This window comes from Varanus komodoensis, unplaced genomic scaffold (assembly GCF_004798865.1).
Source record: "Varanus komodoensis strain SLA01 unplaced genomic scaffold, ASM479886v1 scaffold33, whole genome shotgun sequence".
NCBI lineage: Eukaryota > Metazoa > Chordata > Lepidosauria > Squamata > Varanidae > Varanus > Varanus komodoensis.
Window position 1 is genome coordinate 3,605,959 of NW_025335817.1, and position 23,984 is coordinate 3,629,942.

The 23,984-nt window shown below is 62.9% G+C and overlaps 1 protein-coding gene across 4 annotated transcripts in view; it reads right to left on the reverse strand.

Moving 5' to 3' along the window:
• Window positions 1-23,697, reverse strand: part of CGNL1 (cingulin like 1) — a 35,569-nt gene extending 11,872 nt beyond the window's left edge. Inside the window, exons 1-8 of one of the 4 annotated variants that reach the window (XM_044438701.1) lie at window positions 23,632-23,697; window positions 5,861-7,473; window positions 5,207-5,301; window positions 4,792-4,885; window positions 4,273-4,374; window positions 3,798-3,946; window positions 3,206-3,341; window positions 2,248-2,460 (exon numbers count right to left, since the gene is read on the reverse strand). In XM_044438701.1, the coding sequence (XP_044294636.1) occupies window positions 2,248-2,460; window positions 3,206-3,341; window positions 3,798-3,946; window positions 4,273-4,374; window positions 4,792-4,885; window positions 5,207-5,301; window positions 5,861-7,453 (2,382 nt within the window). In that variant the 5' untranslated portion in view covers window positions 7,454-7,473; window positions 23,632-23,697. Of the gene's footprint in view, window positions 1-2,247; window positions 2,461-3,205; window positions 3,342-3,797; window positions 3,947-4,272; window positions 4,375-4,791; window positions 4,886-5,206; window positions 5,302-5,860; window positions 7,474-10,261; window positions 11,569-22,526; window positions 22,593-23,631 lie in introns of those variants that run through there. The other 3 variants (XM_044438704.1, XM_044438700.1, XM_044438702.1) reach the window with 3 other exon arrangements.
• Window positions 23,698-23,984: the final 287 nt, after the last annotated feature.

Genomic DNA, 23,984 nt, shown 5'->3' on the forward strand with positions numbered 1-23,984 from the left:
GCGCTGCTCACTTGCTCGCTGCTCCTTAGCCGCGGAGGGAGGGTGCCGTTTGGCGAACCCAGAAAGCCCCCAGAAGGAGCCTCCGACGCCGGCCTGCTGGCCCTTCTGTCTGAACCGCCGGCTGCTCGGGGGACTTCCCTGCGGCACGTGAGCGGAGAAGGAGCGGCCTGCGGAAGGGGCCAGGTGGGCTGGAGCGCTCCCCACACGGTGTGGGCGGCTGCACAGGTGCTGTGTGAGGGACGGGGCACGGGGCCAGGGCAAGCTGCGTGGCCTTGGCCTCGTCCCCGAAGGAGCTCCGACCGGGATTGCCGCGGGTTCTTCCTCGCAGTCTCCCAAGGCAGGAGCTGAGGAGAGCTCTTCCCAGCACTGCAATGCCCGGGACGCTGTGGCTGGCCCGCCACAGGGGCTAAGCTCGGGAAGGCCCGATCCAGGGCCGGCTTGGGCCACACAGACTTCCCACGAGGAAGTTCTAAAATCCTGGGAGACACAGGATACGTGCCTCGTTGGGTGTGGATTCGGGCGCCCTGGCCTCTATCCCCTTTTCCCTGCCAAACTCCCCTCGCAAGGTGCAGGCCAGCCTGGGCAGCAGGCCGTGGGGGAGCCTGGTCCGGGGCAGGCCTCCGGCAAGGGGCGTACGTGGGAACCGGCGGGGCCATGCCTCGCGGGCAGAAATATCCAGGTCTAGCCCGGTTCCTGTCGCTGGTTTTAAAGCCTTCCTTCTTCTGGGCCAGCAGTAACCCTTGGCCTGCGGCGCAACTTTGAGAAGCATTTGTGTGCGATCAACGGAGGACTGTTGCATTTCAGGGAGTTGGCCAAGTGTGAAGTGCCCGTGCGAAGCACGCCCCATTCCCCCTCAGCTCAGCTCTGCACCGCCACCGCCACCACACGCCGGGCTTCGCGGGAAGAGCACTCAGGGCTCACGCAGCATGGAGACTGAAGTGACCCCGGTCGTGCCACCCGCAGGAAGCCCTCCGGCAGGCCCCACAGCTTTCAAGGAATGCGCTCCTTCCCCACAGAACCCGCCCCCTTGAAGAGGGCACGTGTCCTGGCCCGGGAAGGACACAGTGCTCAGCTGTGGGGAGACTGGGCCGAGATCGGCGCTGCCCACAGCTCAGCAGGCAAGCCCAGGAATCCCGCGCTGTGGCACTGGCAGAGGGCTCCCACAGCTTGGGCCGACCACGCCTTCCAGCAGCCCGGGCTGCACCAAAGCAGGCCTCCCGGAGCCGCACAGAGTTTGGCGGGGAGCAGCCCGTGTGGGGAAGGATTAACTGAGCCATGGGGGCTGTTTCAAAGCCACGTTATCTGCTTAGAGGGACAGTGACTGGGTTGCGCCTCCCGCTCGGCCGTCCAGCAGGGCCAAGGTCACACGGAGTGGGTGGAACATTAACTCAGGACGCCCTCCTTCTCTGAGGCCTCAGGCTGTGGACTCAGCGGGCTGGGGCTGTGGAGGAACCGAGCCTGCCGGGAGAGGGAAGGGGCTGGCCGGGGCACGTGGACCCAGCATCCCTCCCCGACGTGTGCGGCTTCCGCGGAGGGGCCCGCTTTCATTTGCCGCAGCGGCTCCTCCCAGAAACTCAGACTGTTAACAGGGAGTGTCCAGGAAGGGCGAAGACTGTGGGGCGAAGACTGTGATGACGGAGCCGGAGAGAGGTTCCTTCCCAGCAGACGGGCTTCCCCCCACTCCCATGAGCCCCTGCAATTCAGGGGGGCTGCCCCAGGCAAGACCACGCCATGGGCAGCGCAGTGGAGACCAAGACACAGGGGGAGCGGGTTGGGGTTCGGATGGATGAAGGGATGTCTCCCCCCACATCCACCCACCCCGACACGAAGACCCTCACCTGGAGCCCACTCCCAGGTGCCCCAGCAAGACAGGAAAGCCGGGTAGCTACGAAGGAGAGGGCCTTGCCAGGGGTGGCCCCGTCTGGAGTGCAGCTGCCAGTCTCCATTGGCGCCGTCGCTGCCTGGCCACACGGGCTGCCCCAGGCCCCTCCACAGCACGGTGCAGGGCAGGGGGGCGTCCTGCTCCCATGCAGCTCCCGGCGAGCCCCAGCCGGCTCTGCTTTCGTGGGGCTTCAGCGTGGCAGGACCAAAAGAGGAACCGGGGAATGGGCAGCCAGGAGGGCTCCCAAGATCTGCTGCTTCACCCCGGGGCAGGGGGGGCGACTGCCGCCTGGTCCCTCCCCTGAATTCCCCCCCCCCCCCGGTTCCCTGCCAGCAGCAACCCGGCTCCATGCACCACCCACTGACCTTGGTGGCTTCCTCCAAAGCACCCCGGAGGACACGGAGCTCCTGGCCGTGCTGCTCCTTGAGCCGGTCCATCTCCTGGTCGTGGCTGGACACGTCAGCCTTGAGGGCGCCCTTCAGGGCCGTCAGCTCCCGCTCTCGCTTGCGGTGCACCTCTTCCTGCTGCTCCCTGGCCGCCAGGAGCGCCTGGAGGTCGCCCTGCAGCCGCGCCAGCTCCTGGGCCGTACGGGAGAGGGGCGCGAAGGGGGCGTCAGCCATGTCGGATGGGGGCACACACCGTGGCCCCCAGGGCATTGGGGACACTCGGCCAAGACCGGCCTCCGGGGGCAGAGGGTGCAGGACAGGACGAAGGGCCTGGCTTCCTAACTTTCCAAAAGGCTCAAACACACGAACCTTCTGCATTTTTACCCTGAACCTTCGCCCCTCCCAACCTCATTCCCTAAGGCCCCCCTTGCAGGCGCTTTCTTGCAAAGCAGGGCGCAACACAGGTCAGCAATGCAGAAGGCCTTCTTGGGGAGGGCCCCAATGGCGGAATGATCCCCCGGAGGCGGCTCACCTGCCACCTGCACGGTTCCCTTGTCAGTGCCAGTTAAGGCCTCCTCCTCTCAGGCCTGTGCTGGCACGTGAGGCTTCAGGCAGGTCTTGATATTTCCTTCCTGATCATTCCAGCCATTTCCAGAGAACACACATGACTCTCTGCCATATCTGCATTTTAGGGTGCCCTTGGCACACACCCATCATCTCAAAGGGGGCTCCCGGAGAACGGCCCCTCCAAGAGGGGCTGGGCTGGACATGAGCACTGAAAAGCCGAGGGAGCCACGGTGGTGCGAGAAACAGGGAGTGTTCAGATAGGCGCTTCTCACCCCCATGAAAACCAGGCCTGCCCTCTCTGGCCCGTGCCTGGGCAGGTGGGCAGGCGGGCGCTCTACGTGCCCCCAGCCCACGGCCGTCCCGCGCTCACCTCGAGCAGCAGCTCCCGCCCGCGTTGCTCCACGTGCTTCGCGCCGTCCAGCTCGTCGTGCATCTCCGAGAGCTGGCCCTGCAGGTCCCGGACCTCCGCCTGCTGCTGTTCCCTCTCCATCTTCACTTGGAAGAGCCTCGAGGGAAGAGGACGGGGTCCCTGTGCCATCGCTGGCTCCACCAGGGGAAGCCGGGACAGGACAGAGCGGTCTGCCCCTCCCAGCCGGCCCCTCCACCCTGAGGCCCCGTGCCACGCTCCAAGCTGGTCCTCCAGCCGCCCCACTGGCGTGGCCTCTTGGAAGCGGAGGGCTTCCTGCTGAGCCGCTCACCCCGCCTGGGTGGCTTCTTCCAGGCACAATCAGAGCACTGGCGTGTCCCACCAGCCCCCTCTTCCTCCTGGCCAGGCCCCGGGAAGCCCCCTTCTCCCATGCGAGCCACCCAGGCCGGCAGGTCTCCATGGAGGCCTTGCGTTCGCTTGCGCGCTCCCTCCAACCCCTGGGGGGCGCTCGAGGGTAATGTCAGGGAGGGCCAGGCCCGCAGGGTGGACGCCGAAGGGGAAGCCCACACAGCCCACCTCTCTGCGCCAAACTCACTCCTCCAGGTGGTGCCGCAGCTCCTTCTCGCTCTCCTCCAGCTGCCTCTGGAGGGCATCTCGCTCCTCCAGGCCGGCCTCTAGCTGCTGCCGCAGCCCCTGCAGCTCCGTTCTGGCTGCATCCCGTTCCTCTCGGAGGTTGCGCTGATTCTAAACAGCAGACATCGGCACTTCTGGGAAAGGGGCAAGAGGTGGCGGGGACGGGGCCCAAGGCTGCCTGGTCCTTCTTGCAACAAAGCGAGCGGACGTGCAGCAAGGCCCGGGACGGGCACTGCAACCCCATGCAGGCGGGACGAGAAGCCTGGCGCAGGCTGGATGCTCTGGCTGCCAGCCCCCCTGCTGCGCCACTGCAGTGCTGGCCGAGGCGACCAGAGCCACCCTCCCGCCGTGGAAGGGCTCGAACCTCCCCACCTGAATGACTGTGCTCCCCCGAGAAGCACGTCCCCGGGGCTTCATGTGGGGTTGGGGGTTCCTACCCTGCCCTCCAACGCCAGCCTCCTCTGCAGCTCCGAAACTTCCTTCTCCAGCTCCTTCTTCTGCTCCACCAGGGCTTTGAGTTCTGCAGACAGTTCAGAAGCCTGCCGCGAAAGGGCACCGGCTCAGTCGGAACAGCGTCGCATGCCCTTTTCGGAGGTGAGCCAAGAAAGGGGGCCACGAGGGGTGTGCGCGACTGTGGAGAGGGGTGTGCGGGAAGGGGGCCCTTCCGCAGAAGGGCACATCACTGCACGGTGAGAGGCAGAGTGGAGGGCTCGGATGCGCGCGGCCACCGGGGCCCTGTGCCCAGGATGAGGCTGACTGCTGCACAGAGACTCACTCTGGGCCCTTCACTCCAGGGCCTGGGAGCTGCCATTCAAATTTCCCAGAAAGCCCGAGGTGGCATCACACCAGGGCATTGTGGGACAGGTGTGTGAACCATCCCCACCACAAAGCATCCCTGCCGCAAAGCATCCCCTGATCCGCCTGGGAGGCCACACTGCTCCCCGCAGGGATGTTACCTGCGTGCTCCCAGCTGCTCTGGACTTCAGAGTCTGGATTTTCTCAAAGACTAGGTTGACTTTCCTCTTCGTTGCATCATCTGTTTCACTGCTTCTGAAGCATGAATAAATGTCAGCCAGCAAATCCAGGACATGGGACCCCTTGAGGTCACCCACATGGCTGAATGACCCGACGCCCCCAAGCCCTGTGCAGCCGCCAAAAACACACCCAAGTACAGATAATTGCTGGTTGCTTAAAATCAACATGGCTTTGACCTTAGAGGTAAATGGGAGGGCTGAGCAGAAAGGAGAGGCTGCCATGGGAACGTGCTGTCGGGGCAAACCCTTGCAGAAGGGTCAGGCCGCATGCCCCCAAAGCGCCCCCTTGCAGGCCCTTGGCCCAATGACGCCGCCGCCTCCCTGCAAGCCCACTGACCCTTCCTTGAGATAGCTGTAGAGGATCTGCTTGGCTGCTTCCTCGTTGGTCTGCTGCGCCAGTTCCCGTTGGCCCTCCAGCAGATCGGGAGTCACCTGCAAGCATGACGCCAGCAAGCCGTCAGATGCAAGGGGGGGCCTCTTCCCCGGAGGGGCTGCTGCCCCCGTGCCTCAAAGAGGCTGCGCCCCAGATGCTTGGGTGCATCAGGAGCCTCGGCCGCATGTGGGGCAGCTCCTGGCATGCATGCACAGCCCTAATCCAAGTGCTCCGTGCCCGGATCCTCCACGGTACAGCCAGGGAGACCGAGCGGCACAGGTCCCCTGGATCACACGCTCACAGCCGACCGGGAGCTGGTGGCCTCAGCCCCAAGAGCAGGAAAAGGGAGCCTTACATCCCTCCGGTGGCTTGCTTGAGACTTTGCCTCGGGAAGTCAGATGCCCTGCAACCTTGGACCACGGGTCAGTCCTGCATGCCCCCCAAGGTGCCGCCAGCCCCACGCCGCTTCCCCACAGCCCAGACTGGCAAGCCAGTTGCCCAGCTGCCCAGCCTTGGATGGCAGAAACAAGAAGACGTGGCAGAAACCAACCTTCCTCCCCTCTGGAGGGCAGCGCCTTTTGCTGGCTAACACAAACATCGCACACACCCGGAAGTTACCTGAGCGTTCGAGGCAGAAGCCCGCGTTTTCACCGAAATGTTCTGAGTCACAACACGGTTTGGTAACAAGAGAGTGGAAGTCACTGTTCTGTTTTCCCCTTTTTTATTCTGGGTTGGAAGCGTGGAGGACCTGAGCACAAAACTCTCGCTGGTGGTCTTGCTTTGCTTGTGGTACTGCAAAGAATGGAAAGGGTTGCCTGGAGAGTCTCTCGCTCCTGCCATCACCCGGACTTTGCTCACGGTCCGAGGGGCAGCTGACCCCACAAGCGCAGCCGATGTCTGGTCCGGAGGGGATGGCTTCGGTGGGCAAACTCCGGAGGGCTGCGGCAAATGCTCGGATGACACCCCCAGGCTTTTGCTACCTTCATCTAAACAGTCGCCGTTCCCTGTAAGGCCGCTGGGTAAGGCACTGTCAACACTCCGGGAGCGCTTCCGATCTTCCGGATGAACCCTGCTCCGTATCGCCAGCCGGCCTCTCCTCTGTGGGCTGGCCCTTCTGCCAAACTTCTCTATGAGCTGCTCAACGGCCGGAATGGATCCGGTGTCGATATCGCGGCCGGTCCCAGGCAGGAAGGGGATGTACCTCCTGTTTTCGTGCCGGTTCACGTTGTCAGCATAGATGGCGTATTCCTGGTCATCGAGCAGGAATCGGTACAAGGAGGCGGCAGAGGTTGGCGCGGCCGAGGACGAAGAGCGCCAGGAGCCGCTCAGCACCGACCCGGCGGAGTCCTGCCTGCGGAAGGGAAGGAGGTCGGGCCGACACTTCCTGGCTTCCAGGCAGCCTGGGGGGCTCCCGGTGCAGGGGGACCCACTGCTGGAGGAGAGCGACTCAAGGGACCCGTGCAGCCCGTTTGGACTGCCAGTGGCACTGGGGTGTTCCAAACCCTCCCGGCCTGAATCTCCCGTCACGGCAGGCTTGGTCAAGTCCACGGTTTTGGGCTTTGGCTTGGACAGCTCTGCACACTGCAGGGTTGCTTTATTGGAGGCCGTGGCTTCCAGGGGGGAGACCTGGCTCTCGCTGTCTCCCCCCAGCTCATCTGCAAGGCACCTGTGCAGGCTGGGCGGGGCTGGGTGAAGGCCCGCCAGACCTGGGAGACTCTTTTCCGGGTCGTAGGGCTGCAGCAGCTCGGGGTGCCTCTGGAAGTTCAACAGGCCGGAGGACCCGGGCAGCCCGGAGCTGCAGAGGGAGGCGCTGTCCTCGCCCCGGTCCACTCTGCTCTGCTTCAGGCTTCTCCACACACTTGGGGGGGCACTGAAAGGATCCCAGAAAGGCCCGTCCTCGCCAGCCTTCTCCTCAGTCACAGAAGCAGGGCCAGAGCCCGTCGCTGGGCTACCAGGTGGCTCCGATGCAACCTCCTGGCCATTTTCTGGTGCCGGGGGGTTTCCGGACAAGCCCCCCTCGGTGTTGTTGAGCACAATGTAGGGGTGGCCATCGATCCCCTGGACCCGGATGCTGACTCCGTAGGACCCGGGCTTTGCCGCCGGCGTGCTCCTGGCCACATGGGCCTCCTCTCTCGCGAGGCGCTGCAGGGGCACCTCGGCATCCCGCTGCCACCGCCGCACACGCCTGAGACTGCCGAAGGAGGACTCCATCGCTCACATTGGCCCGAGCCCTGCAAAGAGGAGCAGGGAGAGAGTTGCTTGGGATTTCGACACCTGAGGGGCCGCCCAGCGCCCTCTGGGGCCTGTGGTAGAAAAGCCACAGAGCCCGCCACGCTGCGGGGACCTGGGCCCCAACTCCCTATGCTCACCCGAAGGCTCAGCGGGACCCCCCTGCCCCCCCCGCTTCTTTCCCCAGTGTCTGCATGGGAGCAGATACCTTGAATTGGCCCATCATCCTTCCCTCTGCCACCCAGCCGTGCCAGGGCCCACGGAAACAAGACCCCAAAGCATCAGGGTGGGACCAAGGCGTTTGAGTTCACACGGGGCAAAGATGGCAACCGAGTGGGTTCCCGATGGATTTCCTTACTGGGAAATGAGGGAACCCGCCCTTCAGGGTGCCTTGCCACCACGAGGCAGCTTGCAGTATCACAAAAAGCTGGACGTGCAGGTTGCAGGTAAGGGCAGGCTCATGTGGTGATGGATGATTTCGGAGACCCGGATGCAACCTGGAATTAATGCCCCATCAGGATGTCATTCTGTCCCCCCGCTGCCAGCCCACCTGCTGCAAACAGACGGAGCCCCACCCACCAGGTGAGCACCCCCTCTCTGAGCCGCACCCCCTTCCCCCTCGGCCCACACTCTGGGGCCCAGGGTTGACCCACGCCCGCTCCAGAATGTTTGGAAGCCCCTCAGCCTTGGCCTTCCTGCCCGAGCAGCCTTTGAGTCACCACCAGGCAGTTCAGCCCGAGCCCCCGATATGTTGAGGCCTGTGGAAGGGAAGCCAGAGAGAGAGAAAGGCACAGATGGGGGGATGCCAGTCTGGTCGCCGGAGCCAATGTCGCAGCACGCCTGAGCTCCAGCCCCAGCGGCAGGATGCGAGGGCCCCAGCGCCCTTCCCGAGCCGGGAAGGAGCCTGCTAAATCGACGAGGGTTTGGACCTGCCTAGTCATTATGTGCACCCAGCTTTTCAATCAGTGGTCACTTGCAGACACAAGCCCTGCCAATTAGTCTGGGCCATTAACCGTTCCAAATGATCCCTTCTCTCAAGCTGAAAGAGGGTCATTGGGAGATAACCATCTCTCTAGGGATGGCTGTTTTTAACTTTTACCTCCTTCCGCATGCCTTGATTTCAAGCCCCCCCCCCCCCCCCCAGTGTAAGCCAGGGTGAACATGCAGACCACTTCCGCCGGACTCGCTTGGTGAGGTCCCAGAGTTGCATTCCGGGAGGTGGAAACAGCCAGGCACCCCTCAGCAAGAAGCTTTTGCTGCCCACAACTCTCTCCTCATTTATTTATTCATTGCATGCTTACCCTGCGCAACAGCTGAAGCTCTCTGAAGCACACAACAACTGAAAACCTGAAATGCAGCATAAGATTCAGTTTCGAAAGTTAAAACTGCAGGAGAAAACCAAAAGAGGGACTGGCACTCCAGCAGCTTTGCCAAGATTTAAAGTGTCGCGCAAGAGGGAAAACGGACTGAAGCGAAAATAACCGAGTCTTGGGGGAGATGCTCCAGCCTTGCAGAAGTGGAACGGTGGGTGGCCACCAAGTGGCCGAGAGGCGGGAGGGGACAGTGGCAAGCCCGAGCAGTCCTCTCCAGCCGCCTGCCAGGCAGACTCAAGGCCTGTGGGCCACCTCACTCTTCTGGCAAGAAAGGGCCCCCTGACGGGGCCCGTGGCCCATCCTGCCTTCCTGGGATTCGGGAGACGTGCCTTTCCAACCGCACGCTGGCCGAGTTCTCGTGCTGTGTGAGAGCGTCCGGTTCAGAACTCAGTTCAGCACAACCCTGAGGAGCAACGGACGGCACTGAGGGCCCCCACCGGGAACAGGCATTTTGGGAGACGAGCGTTTGTGCAGGCAGGGCTCCAAGCTCAGCTGCAGCACTGGGGGGGGGGGGTACAGCGACTTGGCCCCCGTGAATCCCCAGGAGGGAAAAGCAGGTGGACAGACCATTGCAGGAAATGACATGTGCGTCTCCGGAGCTTCGGTGCTCAGCCCTCCCAGTCCGCCACGTGTGTCCGCACCGCTTTCAGCGCCCTTTGTTGATTCAGCACAATCGCAACGCACAGCAGTGGCCTGGCTTCCAGGTATTATGAGAGAGACAACCCAGAAACATCCTGTCTGCATCCTAAGCACAAATGGCCAGATCTGACGCCCTCGGAGATCGACAGCCCCTCTGCCGATGCGGACAGATCTGGGGGCAAGACTGCCAAAGGGAACAATGTATAATTTATACTGACTGCGGGGGGAGCGGGGGGTTCACCTGGCATGTGCTTTAGTGGCAGCCAGGAAGGCTCGGACCAAACGCTGTTGCAAGACTTCCTCGCTCCTGACCTCGGAGGGCTCTGCCAGGGACATCTGCGCAGAGGCGGGGGGGGGGGGGGGCAGCCACGTGTCCCTCTGAAGACAGCATGGCTTCCCTTTGAGTGGACAGGAGACAGTGTGCCGAGTCTGTCTTCTCCTTTTTTTAAGATGCCAAAGCTGCCTTTTGTGGCAGGACTGAAGAAAATACCCTGAACTCTGTCCACTGAGACCCTGCACGAAGGTTTGGTTTTTAGGCTGGCTGGTCTGTTTGTTCTTTAATACCGAACATGCAAGCTACACACAACACTCCCACCCCCACCATGCACAGATGCATACGTGTTGCCATTTCTACACAACACTCTTAACAGGATACACAGTGAGCGAGCGAGCTGGCACTCTGGGCCTACACTCTCCACCCGGGCCGCTGCATCCCTTTCCTTCAGCTGCCCTCCTGCTTTCACGTTCCCCTTTTCTTCAGCACCCTGCGCCTCCGCACTTTCGCCGTTACTCTGATTTGGACTGACGCCTGAGCAACACAGCCTGTTCCTTTGCACTGCGCCATCCTGCCGGTCACGCAGGGAAGACAAACAGCACTTGATGCACAGTCATCCACCTGGTCTTCTTCCAGTCAGATGTAACAGGCGCAGCCACTTTGTAGTGCCCATAAGAAGATAAGAGCTATCAGCAGTCGCTGGAGTCGATTCCATTTCTCCCTGGCTCACGTTCTTCCTTCCGAACCTAGGCCCAGAGGGAAGAGGCATTTCATGAGGACCCATTATGGTTCTAAGTGTCCTCCAAGACCAGTGAATTTTGGTCCGAATGTCCATTCCTAGTTTTAACGCAGCGGTTTCAGAAATGCAAACACAGCGATTCAGCTCTTGGGATGGCAAGTTCAGGGCACTCTGATGGTGCACCACATGTTTGAGGCCTCAGAGGCTGCATCTTTGCACTGGCTTTCGCAATTGAGCTTCTCTCTCCTCAGGTATTATTCTAACATTCCAGAAACCTGGCTTGTTTGCAAAGCAGAAAAATTATCACAGAGGAGTGGCCTGCCCCAAGTCAGCTGTTTACTTTTCATACATAAGTCGGAACAAATGGCTCTCTCTGCTGTCGGTCATGGGTCTGAACATCGCAGAGGCCGGTTATCCAGCTCCCAGGATCTTCTGGCACTAAAGACATTCAGCTGCAAATTAGGAGGTAAAAAAATACAAGAACACTTTTGATGTTTTCTGCCTGGCAGGGTAACACATCCGCTGCTTCATACATACTATACCGAGTTTGGCTGAGCAAAGCACTTTCACCGGCAGTGTGAGCTGGCCAGGGAATTAAGAGACTGGCTTGGCGGCAGCAGCTGGGAGCTCTGGATGCCTGCAAGCCCTCCAAGTCCCCGCAAGAGCCAACTTCGTAGGAGTGCTGAAGAACACATCCCGCAGCCATGTTGTGTCCGCTCATTACTGTACATGGAAGCATCGCTGGGAAACTGAGTAGCTGGGGAGCGAAAACAAAAGGACAGTCATCTCATTCTCTTCCTCTCCAGCCCGGGGAGCGAATGGCCATCCCAATTTGGCAGTTGGTGGCCTGCAGCCAGTGGGAGAGGGCAGCAGAAGGGCAGCCTGGGCCGGTTTTGCAGCCTGAATGTAAAGAGGGGCAAGCAGAGAGCGGAAAGCTTGGCTGGAGTTAGCGAGGGACCCCAGGGATCCAAGGCAAAACCATCCGTCTTGCAACCTCTATTTTCAGGCCGGCTCTCTTGCAAAGGCATTGCCGGAATGATTGCAACTCTAACAGAGACACTGTCCGTTTCCGGCACCAGAGAAAGTGGGCATCTTTTGTACAGCCATCAAATTGCTTGGCTGAGGAAGGAGGGAGCACTGAAGAGGACATGTGGGCAGATGCTGCAAGATCTGCTCAGGCCAAGGGAGCGGCCGCACTTGGGTCCCTCAAGCCGCTGTTCCCTCAGAGCCACTGCAAGGGAAGCGCGGACAAGTCGCACTCCAAGCCGGGCATCTTTCTCCTGTCCATTTTTCCTTCTCTAATCCGCTTGGCTCCAAAGAGTACCAAATCCCAGCAAGGTACACAGAGCTGCATCCTGTGCATAGCAAGCCCTGGGCCCAGCAGCTGGGCTTACACTCGAGGAAGCCCCCGGGAATGAAGCTGGGCACGCTCTGCGTGACTGACAGGCAGACTGCAAGGGGGGTCGACGGCATGCCAAGCAGGCACGGATGAAGCGGGGCCATTGCGTGTGGGTGCAGAGCTGGAAGCACGAAGCCGAGGCTGGGCAAAGGAGGCTTTTCCACAAGGGTGGCCACAACCAGGAAACTCCTGGCCACATGTGGCTGTTCTGCGCCGTCCAGTTGTCTCTGACCTATGGCAAGCCTGGGCGTGAACCTCCAAGACGGCTACGTGCGACAGCCCTGCTCAGCTCTTGCACGTTCGAGGCAGCAGCTTCCTCCATGGAGTCCCTCCGTCTTGTTTGGTCTTCCTTTCCTTCTTTCCCCAGCATGGCTGCCTTGTCGGGAGGCGTCCAGTCAGCTTTCCTCCAGCTTTTTTTCTTCCATGCCCGTACATAGCGAGCCAACTATCCTGTGCAACTGGAAAATTCTGCTCCGAGGGCAAGCAATCGGAAATGAGCTGAAGGCCTTGAGAGCCGAGGCAGAAGTGGCACCATCCGCGGCGGTGGAACGAAGCAAGTGGCCGGTGGCAGCTCTTTGATGGAGCGCAAGCACTGCTGCCTGCAGCGAGCGAGCACTCAGACGGGGGCCGGGGCCCCCTTCAGACGTCCGGGCCTGCCGCTTCCTGCGGCCTCAGCCCTGCCCGCAGCAGAAGCCGAGGCAGAGACACCCTCATGCCAAAGGCCCTTTATATTCCAGACAATGCTCCTTTCCAGCCTGGGTCTGCGGAAGTGCAGAGCTGCCACCTTCCTGCACGGCGAGCGCAGAGGCAGGCCATTCCTCCCACGCGCCGTCACGGCAGCCGTTCCACACCCCGGCTGTCTGGCCAGACCAGTTCCTCGCTGCCACCTCCCTGTTCCTCTGCCCCGTGGCCCTGCGCCAGCACCGCGCTTTCTTCCGCAGGGCTTTCAAAGCAAGGGCCTCACAATGAACTCGTTTAGCCCTCCTTTTTAAAAAGGGGACACCTCCGAACACGTGGCCTTGGTGGGCAACCTCAGAGGGGAACTCGAGAGCGAGAGGCCTGCGGGAGGCCTGGCTGAGGAGCTGCCGCTCTCGTGGCTGTGAGCTCCTCTCCTGCAGGCTGACGAGGCAGGGTCGTCCGAAGCTGGCCCCCAGGAACCGGCCGCGGCTGGCCCTGCTCCGCTCGTCCTGCAAGCCCCTTCCCGGAGACCGCCCCCGGCCCGTTCAGACAGCCGCCTCGTGAGGACCCAAACGCCCTGCAAGCCTTCGCCAGCCTGCTCCCCCTCTGCCTCTCCCGCCACGGCACCACGCCATCACCCCGGATGTCTGCATGGCACACAGCCGCGTGCTCTCCAAACACGGCTGCCAGGCATGGGGCAAGCCAAGTTCTTAAACCAATAAACTGTGGATTAGGGTCGTACCCTTGCTTCCCGGTCTGGAGGGAGCAGGAAGCTCTGGCTGCCGGATGGGCACAGGGCGAGGACAAGGGGTACACGCAGCTCAGCTCGCCGGGCCCGAGGCTGAGCCCCCTGGCATGGCCAGCCCGTGTGTTTCAGGAGATTGCGGCGCAGCAGCACAATTCGTACACCGAGGGCTCTGGGAGGAAAATGAGGCCCCGATCTCCTCTGCAGAGGCAGAACCAAAGCCAAGCGACACCCCCCCCCAACGGTTGCCATGCTGGCAGATGGGAGCTGCGGCCAGCGCCGCCTGGGAGAGCACAGGCTCGCCCCACCACCAGCCCCCTCTCCAGGATGCCCTCCTGGTTTGCCACTCCCCCCACCCACCCAGGCCTGGCGCCTCCGGAGTGGCACCATTTGGCCGGCACGGCCCCCGCATTCTTGGCCCGGTGAGATCCCACCTGCGGGCGAGCCGGCCCGAGATATGCAGCTGACTGAGAAGAGAGGCGAATGGGCAGCGGGAGGGGGGTGATCCCAGGCACCTGCCTTCCCTGTTCCTCTTCAGTACTGCTTTTGCCCAGGAGCCCTGGCTGCCAAGCAGGCCGTGAGGCAGAATGTGCCCACTGAACGCACTTTCCTCAGGTCTCTCCCCAAACTAAAGCACATTCCAGGGAAGAGCGGTGAAGGCATGGCAGAACTGCAAGAGACGGGGGCCTGGCAGTTCGTAACGGGGTTTGTGCTTCCAACACAATAGCTGGCCTGCGTCCAAGTCCCCGGCGAGGGCCAGCCCTTTCTCCAGGGGAGGTGCTGGGCCGCTTTACTAAGTCTTCCACCAGCCAAGGCTCCGGAAGGCACTCCTGCTCCTCCTGGAGGGTCCTAACGCGGCCCCAGCGGGTGATCTTCCCACTGGCAGGCTTCCTCCCGAAGGCCCCTGCCTGCAACGAGGCTGCTGTGGCTTGGCCCTCCTTCCGAGGCCCGCTGTCCGGCGTGCCCGAGACGGGCTCCGGGAGAGGCTGCCAGGTGCCTGGGGCCAGTCCATGCTCCGTGGATGATGGGGCGGGGGGCAGCTGCCTTCCCCAGCCACCCCGCCGGGTGGGATCCTGCCTCTCTTTGCTGGCAGTGTGTGGGAAGAAGCCGCCCCCGCCCCACGAAGGCCGAGCGGCTTGGCCCTGGCCAGGCACTCCGCGTGGGGCCAGGATTCGGTTCGCAGGGCGGGCGGGCAGGGTAGCCAGGCATCCTGGGCGGGGAGGGTGCCCGCGGGAAGGCTTGCCCATGCCGTGGCCTCATTTGCACACCACACACGTGTGCGCGCACGCCACGATCCCAGCCCAGCCCAGCCCAATTAGGAGCGCCTGGCTATTCTTTTTCTGGGTCAGTTTTGTCTTCGGCAGCTCCTGCCCCTGCCTGGCTCCAGCGTTAGGAAGGCCTGGCTTCCTTAATTATCATTCCTTTCTCTGGGAAACCGGCCTCCCCACCAAGGGCTCCCTTTTAACTCCTTCTGATTTGCCGCAGGAGACGGGACTGTGCAGCCCAGCCCGTCCAGCGCAGCGCAGGGGGCCCCAGCGGAGCCCAGCAGCACCCAGGGGCTTCCCGCAGAGCCAGGGGCGCAGGCCCCGAGGGAAGCGCCCACTGGGGGACTCAGCGTGTCCCCTCTCCCACGGCCTGCGCTGCCTTCTCCCCACTGGACCCACACCAGGTGGGGAGCTGCCCTCTGGGCATCCCAGCAGTGCCACAGGGGACTCCCGCAGAGGCCCTCCGCCCTCGGAGTCAGGGAGGGAAGGGCTCTCCCAAGCTCCCCCGCAGTGCTGGGGGCTGGACCCCTCGCTTTGCAGCAAGCTGCTCTGGGGGGGAACAAATGGGGGCACCGGCTTGCTGGCACGGATCGGCACGGCTGCCCGCACGCCTGCACTTGCCTTGGGCACGAGCTAGTGCCAAGCAGCCACGCTTCTGGGCTTGCCACAATGCTCCCTACGAGTGGGGAGGGCGTGGTCTTCCCCGGGGGCCTGAATCCGAAGCGGCCTCTGCAGGCTGCCCTCGAGCCCCACGCCTCCCCCCCGTCTTCTGCACTCGTGCCGCCCTCCGGGGAGGGCTCCCCCCGCATTCTGGTGCGGCGCCACCCACACCTCCATCCCACGGAGCAGGAAGCGGCGGGAGACAGTGGTGGGTTCCCAAGGAGGGTGAGGCACCTGGCTAGACCTGCCCCCCCCAGCCTATGAAGTGGTGGAGCGGGGGGGGGCGGCAGGGGCAGAGCCTTGCCTGGGAGCACCCCCAGCAGTTTCCTTTCCATTCCTTCACAGTCCGGGTCCTGAAGGGGCCCTCCAACGCGGGCAGCCTCCATCATGTGCCCACTCGTTCGCATCCCCTCGTTCTTCGTCCGCTCCAGCCGCTCTCCAGCTCACTCCGCACTTCTCTCTGCAGTGCCCCTTTCTCAGTGCCGCTGGCTTTCTTCGCGCCGCCTGGGTCTGCACAGAGGGTGATGCCACACGGCTCAACACGGTCCACCCGCAGAGACGAAGGGGCTTGTCCGGCCAGCAGGCCTCGCCCCTGGCCAAATACTGGCCGACCAGGGTCTGCTCTCGCCCCTTCATCTGTTCCGTGCTGCTCTGGAGCCATTCCTGTCTTGTGCCTTCTCTGCGCATGCACCTGCCCACCCGCAGCAATGGGCTTTCTCCACCTCTGCTGCTGTAATCGCTTTTTTTGAGGCTCCGAGCAGCCACTTTGCAGTCTTTAACTTATCTAGTGACTTCACGTCTAAATCTGCCATTACCCCCAGCTGCCCAATAAAATGCAGCCACTTTCTATCTTTTCCTATTTATCATACATGTCGAAACTTGCTCCATCTGAGGAACTCTGTCAGCTGTGAGCACACTGTGCCCCGTATTGCTGACTTCTGAAGTCCTCTGAGCTCTATCCCTGCTTCCTGCCACAGGGCAGCGCCTGCCTCCAGGCTGCATACATGACCTCCCCCACTCCTAGCCTTCTCCCTGTACCCAGACGGCAATGCCCAGGGCCAACAGGATCCTCCCCCGACTGCTCCCCCCACCGCTTCACTGCAGATGCCCTTTGCTAGTCTGCCTGAAGCACGGTTTAATCATTTTATAGCTCTTACTCTCATCTGCCTTTGCAGGGAGAGGTCCTAGTCCTAAATTCGGGGCGGGGGGGGGGGGAGCAGCGATCACTCACACAGGTGAGATTCCACAGGCTTAAAACATGAAGGAGACACTCACTCACCCCCCCGGGAAGTTAGTGACACACAAAACACACAAGCGTCTGCATGAAGCCAGCAGTCGACCTCACGTGTGCACCGTGCCTCCTTTGCCTCTCGCCAGAAGACTTTGGACCTTTCGTGGGATGCAGCCCACCGCAAGCGGCGCTTCCTTTGACCTACAGCGCAGGGTCCATGGTGCACACCCCAGTCTTGGCTCACAGGCACCATGCCGGGCGGGGGGGGGGCAGCCTTCACGGGGCCACAGGAGGGAAGAGGGCAAACCGCGCTGGGCTGCAGGAGGGAGAGGTGCTCGCTGCCTCTTTGACAGAGACCAGTTTTCTAGCGGCGGCCATTACGTCTGGGGTGTGTGGAGGGGGCATTTGCAGGGCCCCAGAGCACCGGGAGGTAGTGCAGGGATGGGCTGCCCCCCCCCCTCAGCACCCAGCTCTGACCCACTGCGGTGGGCAGGAGTTCTGCTACAGGACCAAGAGGCTAGGAGGACCCACGGACCCGTTGCTTACCCAGGGCCGGGAAAGTGCCTCGGCACGTATCTCGCGGGAGGGCACCCCTCGCGGCCGGGCTCCTCAGGGCAGCAGCGGCCAGCAATGAGCTTGTGCGGCAGCTTGGCAAAGGGGCCGGGAGGCTGGCAGGAAGAGGGAGGGAGGAAGGGCAGGGGGCAGTGCTTGGAGCACGCAGGCCGCTGCGGCCCTGGGCAGCGCTGAGGACAATCCTCCTCCTCCGGGGCAGTGCTCCAGCCGAGCAAACGGCCGTCACGGCTTTGGGGGGCTGCTCCTGGCAGGCTGGAGCAGCGTTCAGTGGGGAAGGCCAGGGCAGGGGGAGGAGGCCCTGTCCCCCGCTGCAAGCCCCACATCAGCTGCACAAAGGAGCAGAGGTCCCTGGAACTGCGCCCCCCACAGGCCTTTTCCCACAGAGAGGAGGACCTTCAAATGCTTGTTTGGGGGGCACACCTGAAGAGGCGGCGATTTTAACGGAACAGAAAGAATTCTTCCGTTCTCCCTGCCTGACTCACAGGAGTTTCTGGACCTGACAGCAGCCCCAAGAGGGAGGTCAGGTGATCAGGTGATCCCTGAGCTGATCACATCTGCACTGACTTGTGGCTGCAATGAGCAAAGAGGTGAGTGAGCCAAAAATGGAGCCAGTGGGGAGCAGAGGCATTCCCTGGGTATCTGGATCTCGCCAGCCTCGCTTTCCACTGGCAGAGACCCCTGTTGGGAGTGTTTGGCTACAGTCCCCATCTTCCCCGACTGGCCTGGCCAATGACCGTGCTGGCCGGGATGCTGGGAAAGCTGGCACAGTCACACATGGGCATCTGGTCTTGCTTCATCTCCTCCACGGCCTGGCAGCCAGGGAGGCCCAGCCAGCAAGACGAGGATCGGTCCCAACGTGTTCGCTGCTCCCCAGAGAAGAGCCGGCAGAGGGGCCAGGGTTACAAGGACGATGCGGGGGAAAGGGGGATTTGTTGCTTTTTTGAGGGGGGGCACAGTTTTCCTCTCCCTTCCCCGAAGACCAGCTTCTCCCCAGAGCGGCTTTCCTTCCCCATCTCTTGACACACAGGACACGCCACGCCAGCGCACAGCATTGATTAAAGCAAACTTTGTGCTCGGCCCACCAGGGTGGGGGCCATCGCCCAGCTGGGAATCCAAGAGGCTGTGCGGGATCCTCGACCGCCGCTCTGGGCAGATCTCGTCAGGGGGAAGGGCATGTTGCCAGCTGTGTGCCAAGCGCCAAGACCGCAAATACAAAGGAATGCAGAGGCAGGAGAGGGAGCGGGCCAGAGCCAGGCGGGGGCTGCCTCTGCTCTTTCAGCCCACGTCCGGGCCTAAGAGAGCGCAGGTGCCTCTTCGAATGCTCCATCGGTAGCCTGCCCAGCCTTCGTGCCCGCGTTGGGCTGGGCTGGGCTGGCTAACTGTGCAGAGGTGAAGAGGCGCATGCAAGCTCGGGCAGCGCACACCCGGTGCAGAGACGCTGCAAGGCCAGCTAGCTGCACCTGGGCACCCGCTCCCCTGCTCCGCTCACCCAACTGCCACAAGGCCAGCCCAGCTGCAACACTGCCGTGCCCCCCCCCCCGCACAGAAGCGAAGCCCCCACACCTCCAGGCTGCTGTGCACCCACAGGAGCGCTCAAGGGCCCCTAGGAGCCTCCCAGCAGCCCTTGAATGAGCCCAGCGCTGGGCTGCCCTGAGCATGAGGCAGAGCTAGCCCAGGCTCAGAGGTGCCCCATCCCGAGCTCTCCAGGAACCCGCCATCCGGTTGCGGCCAGGCTCAGAGGGGTGCTCGCCCTTCCGCCTGAAGCCACTCCAAGGGGCAGCAGAAGAGGGCACCCTGGTGGGGGCCATGGCTGCCTAGAGAGTGCCTGAAACCTGGGCCAGGGCCTTTGCTTTCCATTTAAAACATGGTCCATTTATTTTTCACAGGTATAAACTGCACGGCTTTAATCAAATCTGACTTTCCCTCCAGGCAAGAGCCAGGATCTGAGCCTGGGTCTCTCCAGCCTGGGGCAGGCTTCTGCGACAGTTTCTCTGGGCGCTGGAGCGCCTCGGCTTGTTCCGACCCACAGAAGCCACGAGGCAGAAACACGGTGGAAACAGCATGCTGCTGCCTCTGGAACAGCCCCCCCCCCCGCCCCCGTGAATCCTGGAAGGCACCTGGAGGCTTCAGCCACTGGTTGTGAGAAGCCCGGGTTAGCCACACACCAAGCCTCCTTGTGCCACCTTCCAGCTTCTCCTGCCACAGAGTGCAGAGCAGATGCTTGGAGAAGGGGCAGTGCCCCCCCCCCCCATATCCTCTCCAAGGAGTGCAGCTTGCCAAGGGGGCAGAGGAGCACTGACAGCCCAGCCTGGGGCAGCCTGATTTTCCCCCGACCCCAAAGCCAATTCTCAGACCTGGGCTGTCCCAAAGCACAGGAGGCGTGCCAGGAGACCTCTGTCTGGGGGTGGAAGGGGCAGAGCAGCTCCCCAGGCCTGGCACCTGGGATTTCCAGGTGGGAGCCACTGCCACCCCTCCGGCTGTCCAGCCCGTCGCAGGCACACCCCTAGCGTCGCTGAGCATGCCAGCCTCTGCAAACCAGAGGGTGCTCACGGCAGCCCTCTTGCTCCCGCCCACAGCGGGAGGTTTCTGGCCCAGCAGGAATATCTGGAGTAGATTTGTTTGCACTCCCAGAAGGAAGGAACCAGGGTGCTCATTCCCGCCTTCCCACAAATGACTCTCCAGAAAAATTCCACCAGTGTCTCTCCCGTCCTTGAGCACCAACAGCCCAGACTGCCCTCGCTTCTGCTCTCTGCGACAGTGCCGTCCCCACTTCCCCATGTCAGCTGGGGAGGATGGGAGTTGTAGTGTAACATGCCTGGAGAGCCCTAAGTTGAAGACAAGTGCTCCACAGCCTCCAGAAAACGCTCATTCTGAAAAGAACCGCCAGCGGCCAAGGGGGCTGCAGAAAGGCCTTGGGGGGCTGCCACACTGATCGCCTCCAAGCTGCCCACCTGCTGGAGAAGAAACCCAGGGAAGCGACCACAGTCATGGCCTGCTCAGTTCTCCCATGACACTGCACAGCATGTATATTCCAAAGAAGCATTCGCACCAGGAACAGGATCCTGTCAAACCAGCGCACTTTCTTCCTCCTGACTTGCCCTTCAAAGAGCAAGCTCCAAACACTCCCACAGCCCTGGCCAAAAGCAGACGGGTGGGATTCCGGTCCATCAAGCCAAGATGAGGAGCTCAGCAAGAGGAAGGGGAGAGGAGGTGCCCCCTCAGAAGCCTCTGGCAGGGAGATCACACCATTCCAGCTGCTCTCAGCATCCTTATCTCAGAGGTTGCCCTTTGGCACAGCTCACTAAAATGTAGGATACACACAACACGCTTCAAAGACAACAAGCTCAAAGACAACAAGCGCAGCGCTTGTTCCATTAGAAAGATGGACAGGCCCCGATTGCAAGCGATTTGGAAAGCCCGGCAGTCCAAATCCTGGACTGCTGTCATCCTTCGCTCCAACGGGCCCGCCCATCTGGCTGAAGAACAACACCGGGAAGGGAAGGGCAATCGTAGTGGACTTGAGAACAGCGATGAGCAGAAAACTGTGGCCACCGTGGCCTCGATACACAAGGGGTGACACCCCAGTGCCAGGACGAGAGGCGGCCACAGAAAGCAGTCGCTGGGGAGGGGCTGAGGGCTCCGTCTTCCCCAGGTCCAGCCTGCAGGGAACTTCCAAATGCTTCCGACTAGCAACTCTTTATTTAGTGACTGAATAGATTAAAAATCTCTCTGTACTGCCTTTCGTGGCACAAAACTCCTGGGTGCTGCTCAGCATACATAACCAAGCATTTGAAATGCGTGGCGCAGGACACGGAAACTGAACTCGAGCAGCCATCAAAACGACTCAAAAGGCAGCAAAACAACCGGGGAGGGGAAGGTGCTGAAGCGGAGGGGCCTTGGGGCGGGTCCAGCTCCTCCTAACCTGAACTTCAGCCGCCTCCTCAGCCCACCCAGGACCTGGGGAGAGGGAGCCTCTTGCTGCCAGTCTGAATGCCGTGGGGCATACAGCCCACAGGCTTCCTCCCTGCACCGCCTCCCCAGCAAACAGGCGACGGGGAGCTTGGGAGTCCCGGTGGGGGCAGAGCCATCTGAGATGGTGGATGGAGACTTCCACCGTGTGGAGGACCAAAAAGACAAGGGGGAAAGCTGCCCGGCACAGGAGTGCTGGCATTCCTGCTGGGTGGAACATGCTTGGGTTTACACGCTTGGACCACCCTTTGTCCCCACTGTGGATCTGCCAGGGACCACAGCCACAACCCCTTGCCGCTCAATGCCCCACTGGCGCAAGAGGCCCCATTTCCTTCCCACGGGCTGTGCGTGTGCAGCCAGCCGTGAGTCAGCTTGCCTGTCAGTCTGCTCATCCCAGATGACCACACGGACGAGGGGAGCAAGGGACGAGGGAAGCAACCCATGGAGGGGAGCAACCGCTTCTGATCTCTGCCCCCCCTGCAGTCTCACAGCTCCAGCTGACCCTCTGAAGCGTGTGCACAGCTCCAGCCCACCGAAGCATCTACTTGCACCCCCTCCTAGAGAACAGACTTCCCAGCGATCCTGGGTAGAGCTCAAAAGGCGAGTAATAACCACGTCCGGGGAGCACCTGGGGCAGTGCCAGCCTTGGGACAAACTGACCTTCAGGCGGAGGTTTAGGCCAGCCCCCTCCGCTCGCGGACGCCTCCCGGTAGAAGCGCGCGCACCACATTCGGCGCAAGGGGAACTGGAAAGTGAAGGTTACCTGCCAGGGAGCCAGAAAGAGGGAGAAGCCGGCCCGGTGCCTGCCGCGCAGGGAGGCGAGATGCCCCGATGGAGCGCGCAGAGGAAGGCGGAGGAGCTGAGGGCGCTCCCTGCCCGGGAATCCGAGGAATCTGCTGCGAGGGCGCAGATTCTGGCTGCACGCAGCTCTCCGGCGCCGCGGCCGCGCTCCCCCGCGGGACCCACCTGGCCGGAGCAGGCCGGGCGCGCCCAGGGGCAACGACGCCCGCGACTCGAGGCCAAGCGCTCCGGGGGGCGAGGGGGCCCCAGATCGCGCCTGGTGCTCGCCCGCGGGGGAGGGGCGGCGCAAGGGAGCGCGGGGCGTCTGGGGGTCCGCAGGAGAGAGGCAGGCAGGCCGGCCCTCCTCTCGGCCCTTCCGCGCTCGCGCTGCCCGTTCCCGGACCGGGAGCAAGCCCGACGTGACCTGGCATCTGCTCGCAAGCAGGCCAAGCGGGGCGGGACGGGACGCGGGAACGGGCGGGACGGTCCCTGCAGGAGGGCGGGCGGGGCTCAGGCACCCGGGGCGCAGCACGCAGGGGGCTCCCCGGGGACACCGCCTGGGGGACACATCTGCGGGGCCGGCCTCTTCCTGGCGCACTGGGCCCCGCTCCCCCGGCCCCTGCTAGAGGGCCCGTCCCCCGCGGGATCTCCGCCGGTAGCCTGCCCTGGGCGCGCTCAGCGGCATCGGAGGCGGACACCGAACCCCACCAGGGCCCCGCAGCTCGCTCACCCCTGCCACGGAACGCCTGCTCCGGAGCACGTGCAGAGCGCCGCACCTGCGCCTCTCGCGCAGCTCCGTCCACGTCTCTTCGGGCGGGCGGGGGCGCGCGACCGCCCAGCACCGCCACGCCAGGCCGCCGGAGGAGGAGGAGGAGGTGGCGGCGGCGGCGGGGGCGGAGCAGCGGCGGCCGAGGCCGCCCCGCCCCTCCGCCCGGTCCCGCCCCGTCCCCCCGCCGGCTCCGCCGAGGCGCTCTGCACATGCTCGGAGGCGCGACAGCCCGGCGCCTCCCGCGAGCCGGAGGGCGGAGGGCGCCGGCGCGTGTGCAGAGGGCTCCTCTGCCGCGCCCGGCCGAGCACAGCAAGAGAGAACGGCCGGCTCGGGCAGATCCGGCGGGGGCTCTGCTCGCAAGCAGGCCGGGCGGGGCGGAAGAGGGGGCGCGGTGGGCGCGGGGCTCCCGCTGAGCAAGGGGCGCGCGCGAGCGAGCGAGCGAGGCGTTCGGCGTGGGGCGAGTCGCCCCTCGGAGGGGCCTGGCGGGACGTCCGGAGGGAGGGAGCGTGAGAAGCAAGCGGGCCCCTCCGTGGAGAAGGCACGTGGGCCAGCCTGCAGCGGGGCGCCCGCTTCCCCAGGGCCTCGCCCGCCCGCTTGGCCGGCCTTGGAGGCCGCTCGCAGCGGGGTGATGCGGCGCCACCAGGGCAAGCGTCTTCCCCGTAGTGCCTCCCCGCCCCATCCCTCTCAAGGGAGAGCCACCTGCTGTACATGGTTAGATGCCAGGTCAAGGGCCTCTTCTTCAGGATGGGTCGCGATGGCGCCATTCCAAATCCCTCACTGTCAGAGGGCCCGACTCTCCCGTGCCAATTGCTGGGGGCATCTGTGGGGCGGTCGTCCACAAAAAGGGGTCACGCCTTCTTCTGGTCCCAGACTCAGGCAGAATAGGGGAAAGTCCTGACCCCTAATGGCACTTGCGATCATCCAGACTGTGCAACAGGCCTGGCTTCTCCTGCCTGGTAAGGCACTAGAAGGTGCCCTGCCAGAATCCTGCTGGACCTCTTCCACGCCCTCGCCTGCACAGCCCCGGCCCAGCGTCACTGGGAAACTCCCATGCGATTTCACCCACCTCGGCCGCTGCGCGTCCTGCCCCGGCGCCTGTCACAGCCCTCCTGGGAAACACATAATCCACTTTCCATGACGATCCAACCCAGAGGGCTCAGGCAAACTTGGTGACCCATCGAACCTCCAGGTCTGCTTTTAATCACTTGCTGCAGCCGCGGTCAAAGCCGACAGCAGCAGATTAAGGAAACATTCCCAAAGATTAAGGACAGGGCTTGGTCTCGTGGCTGCCAAACGATAGAGATGCAAGGCGCACGCAAGGACGTGGAAGACGAGCACAACGCAACGTGGGTGGCAGCTCAGGAAGTGGAACGAGGAGCCAGGGAGGCGTCCTGGGGAAGGAAGTCCTGTCTGGGGAGA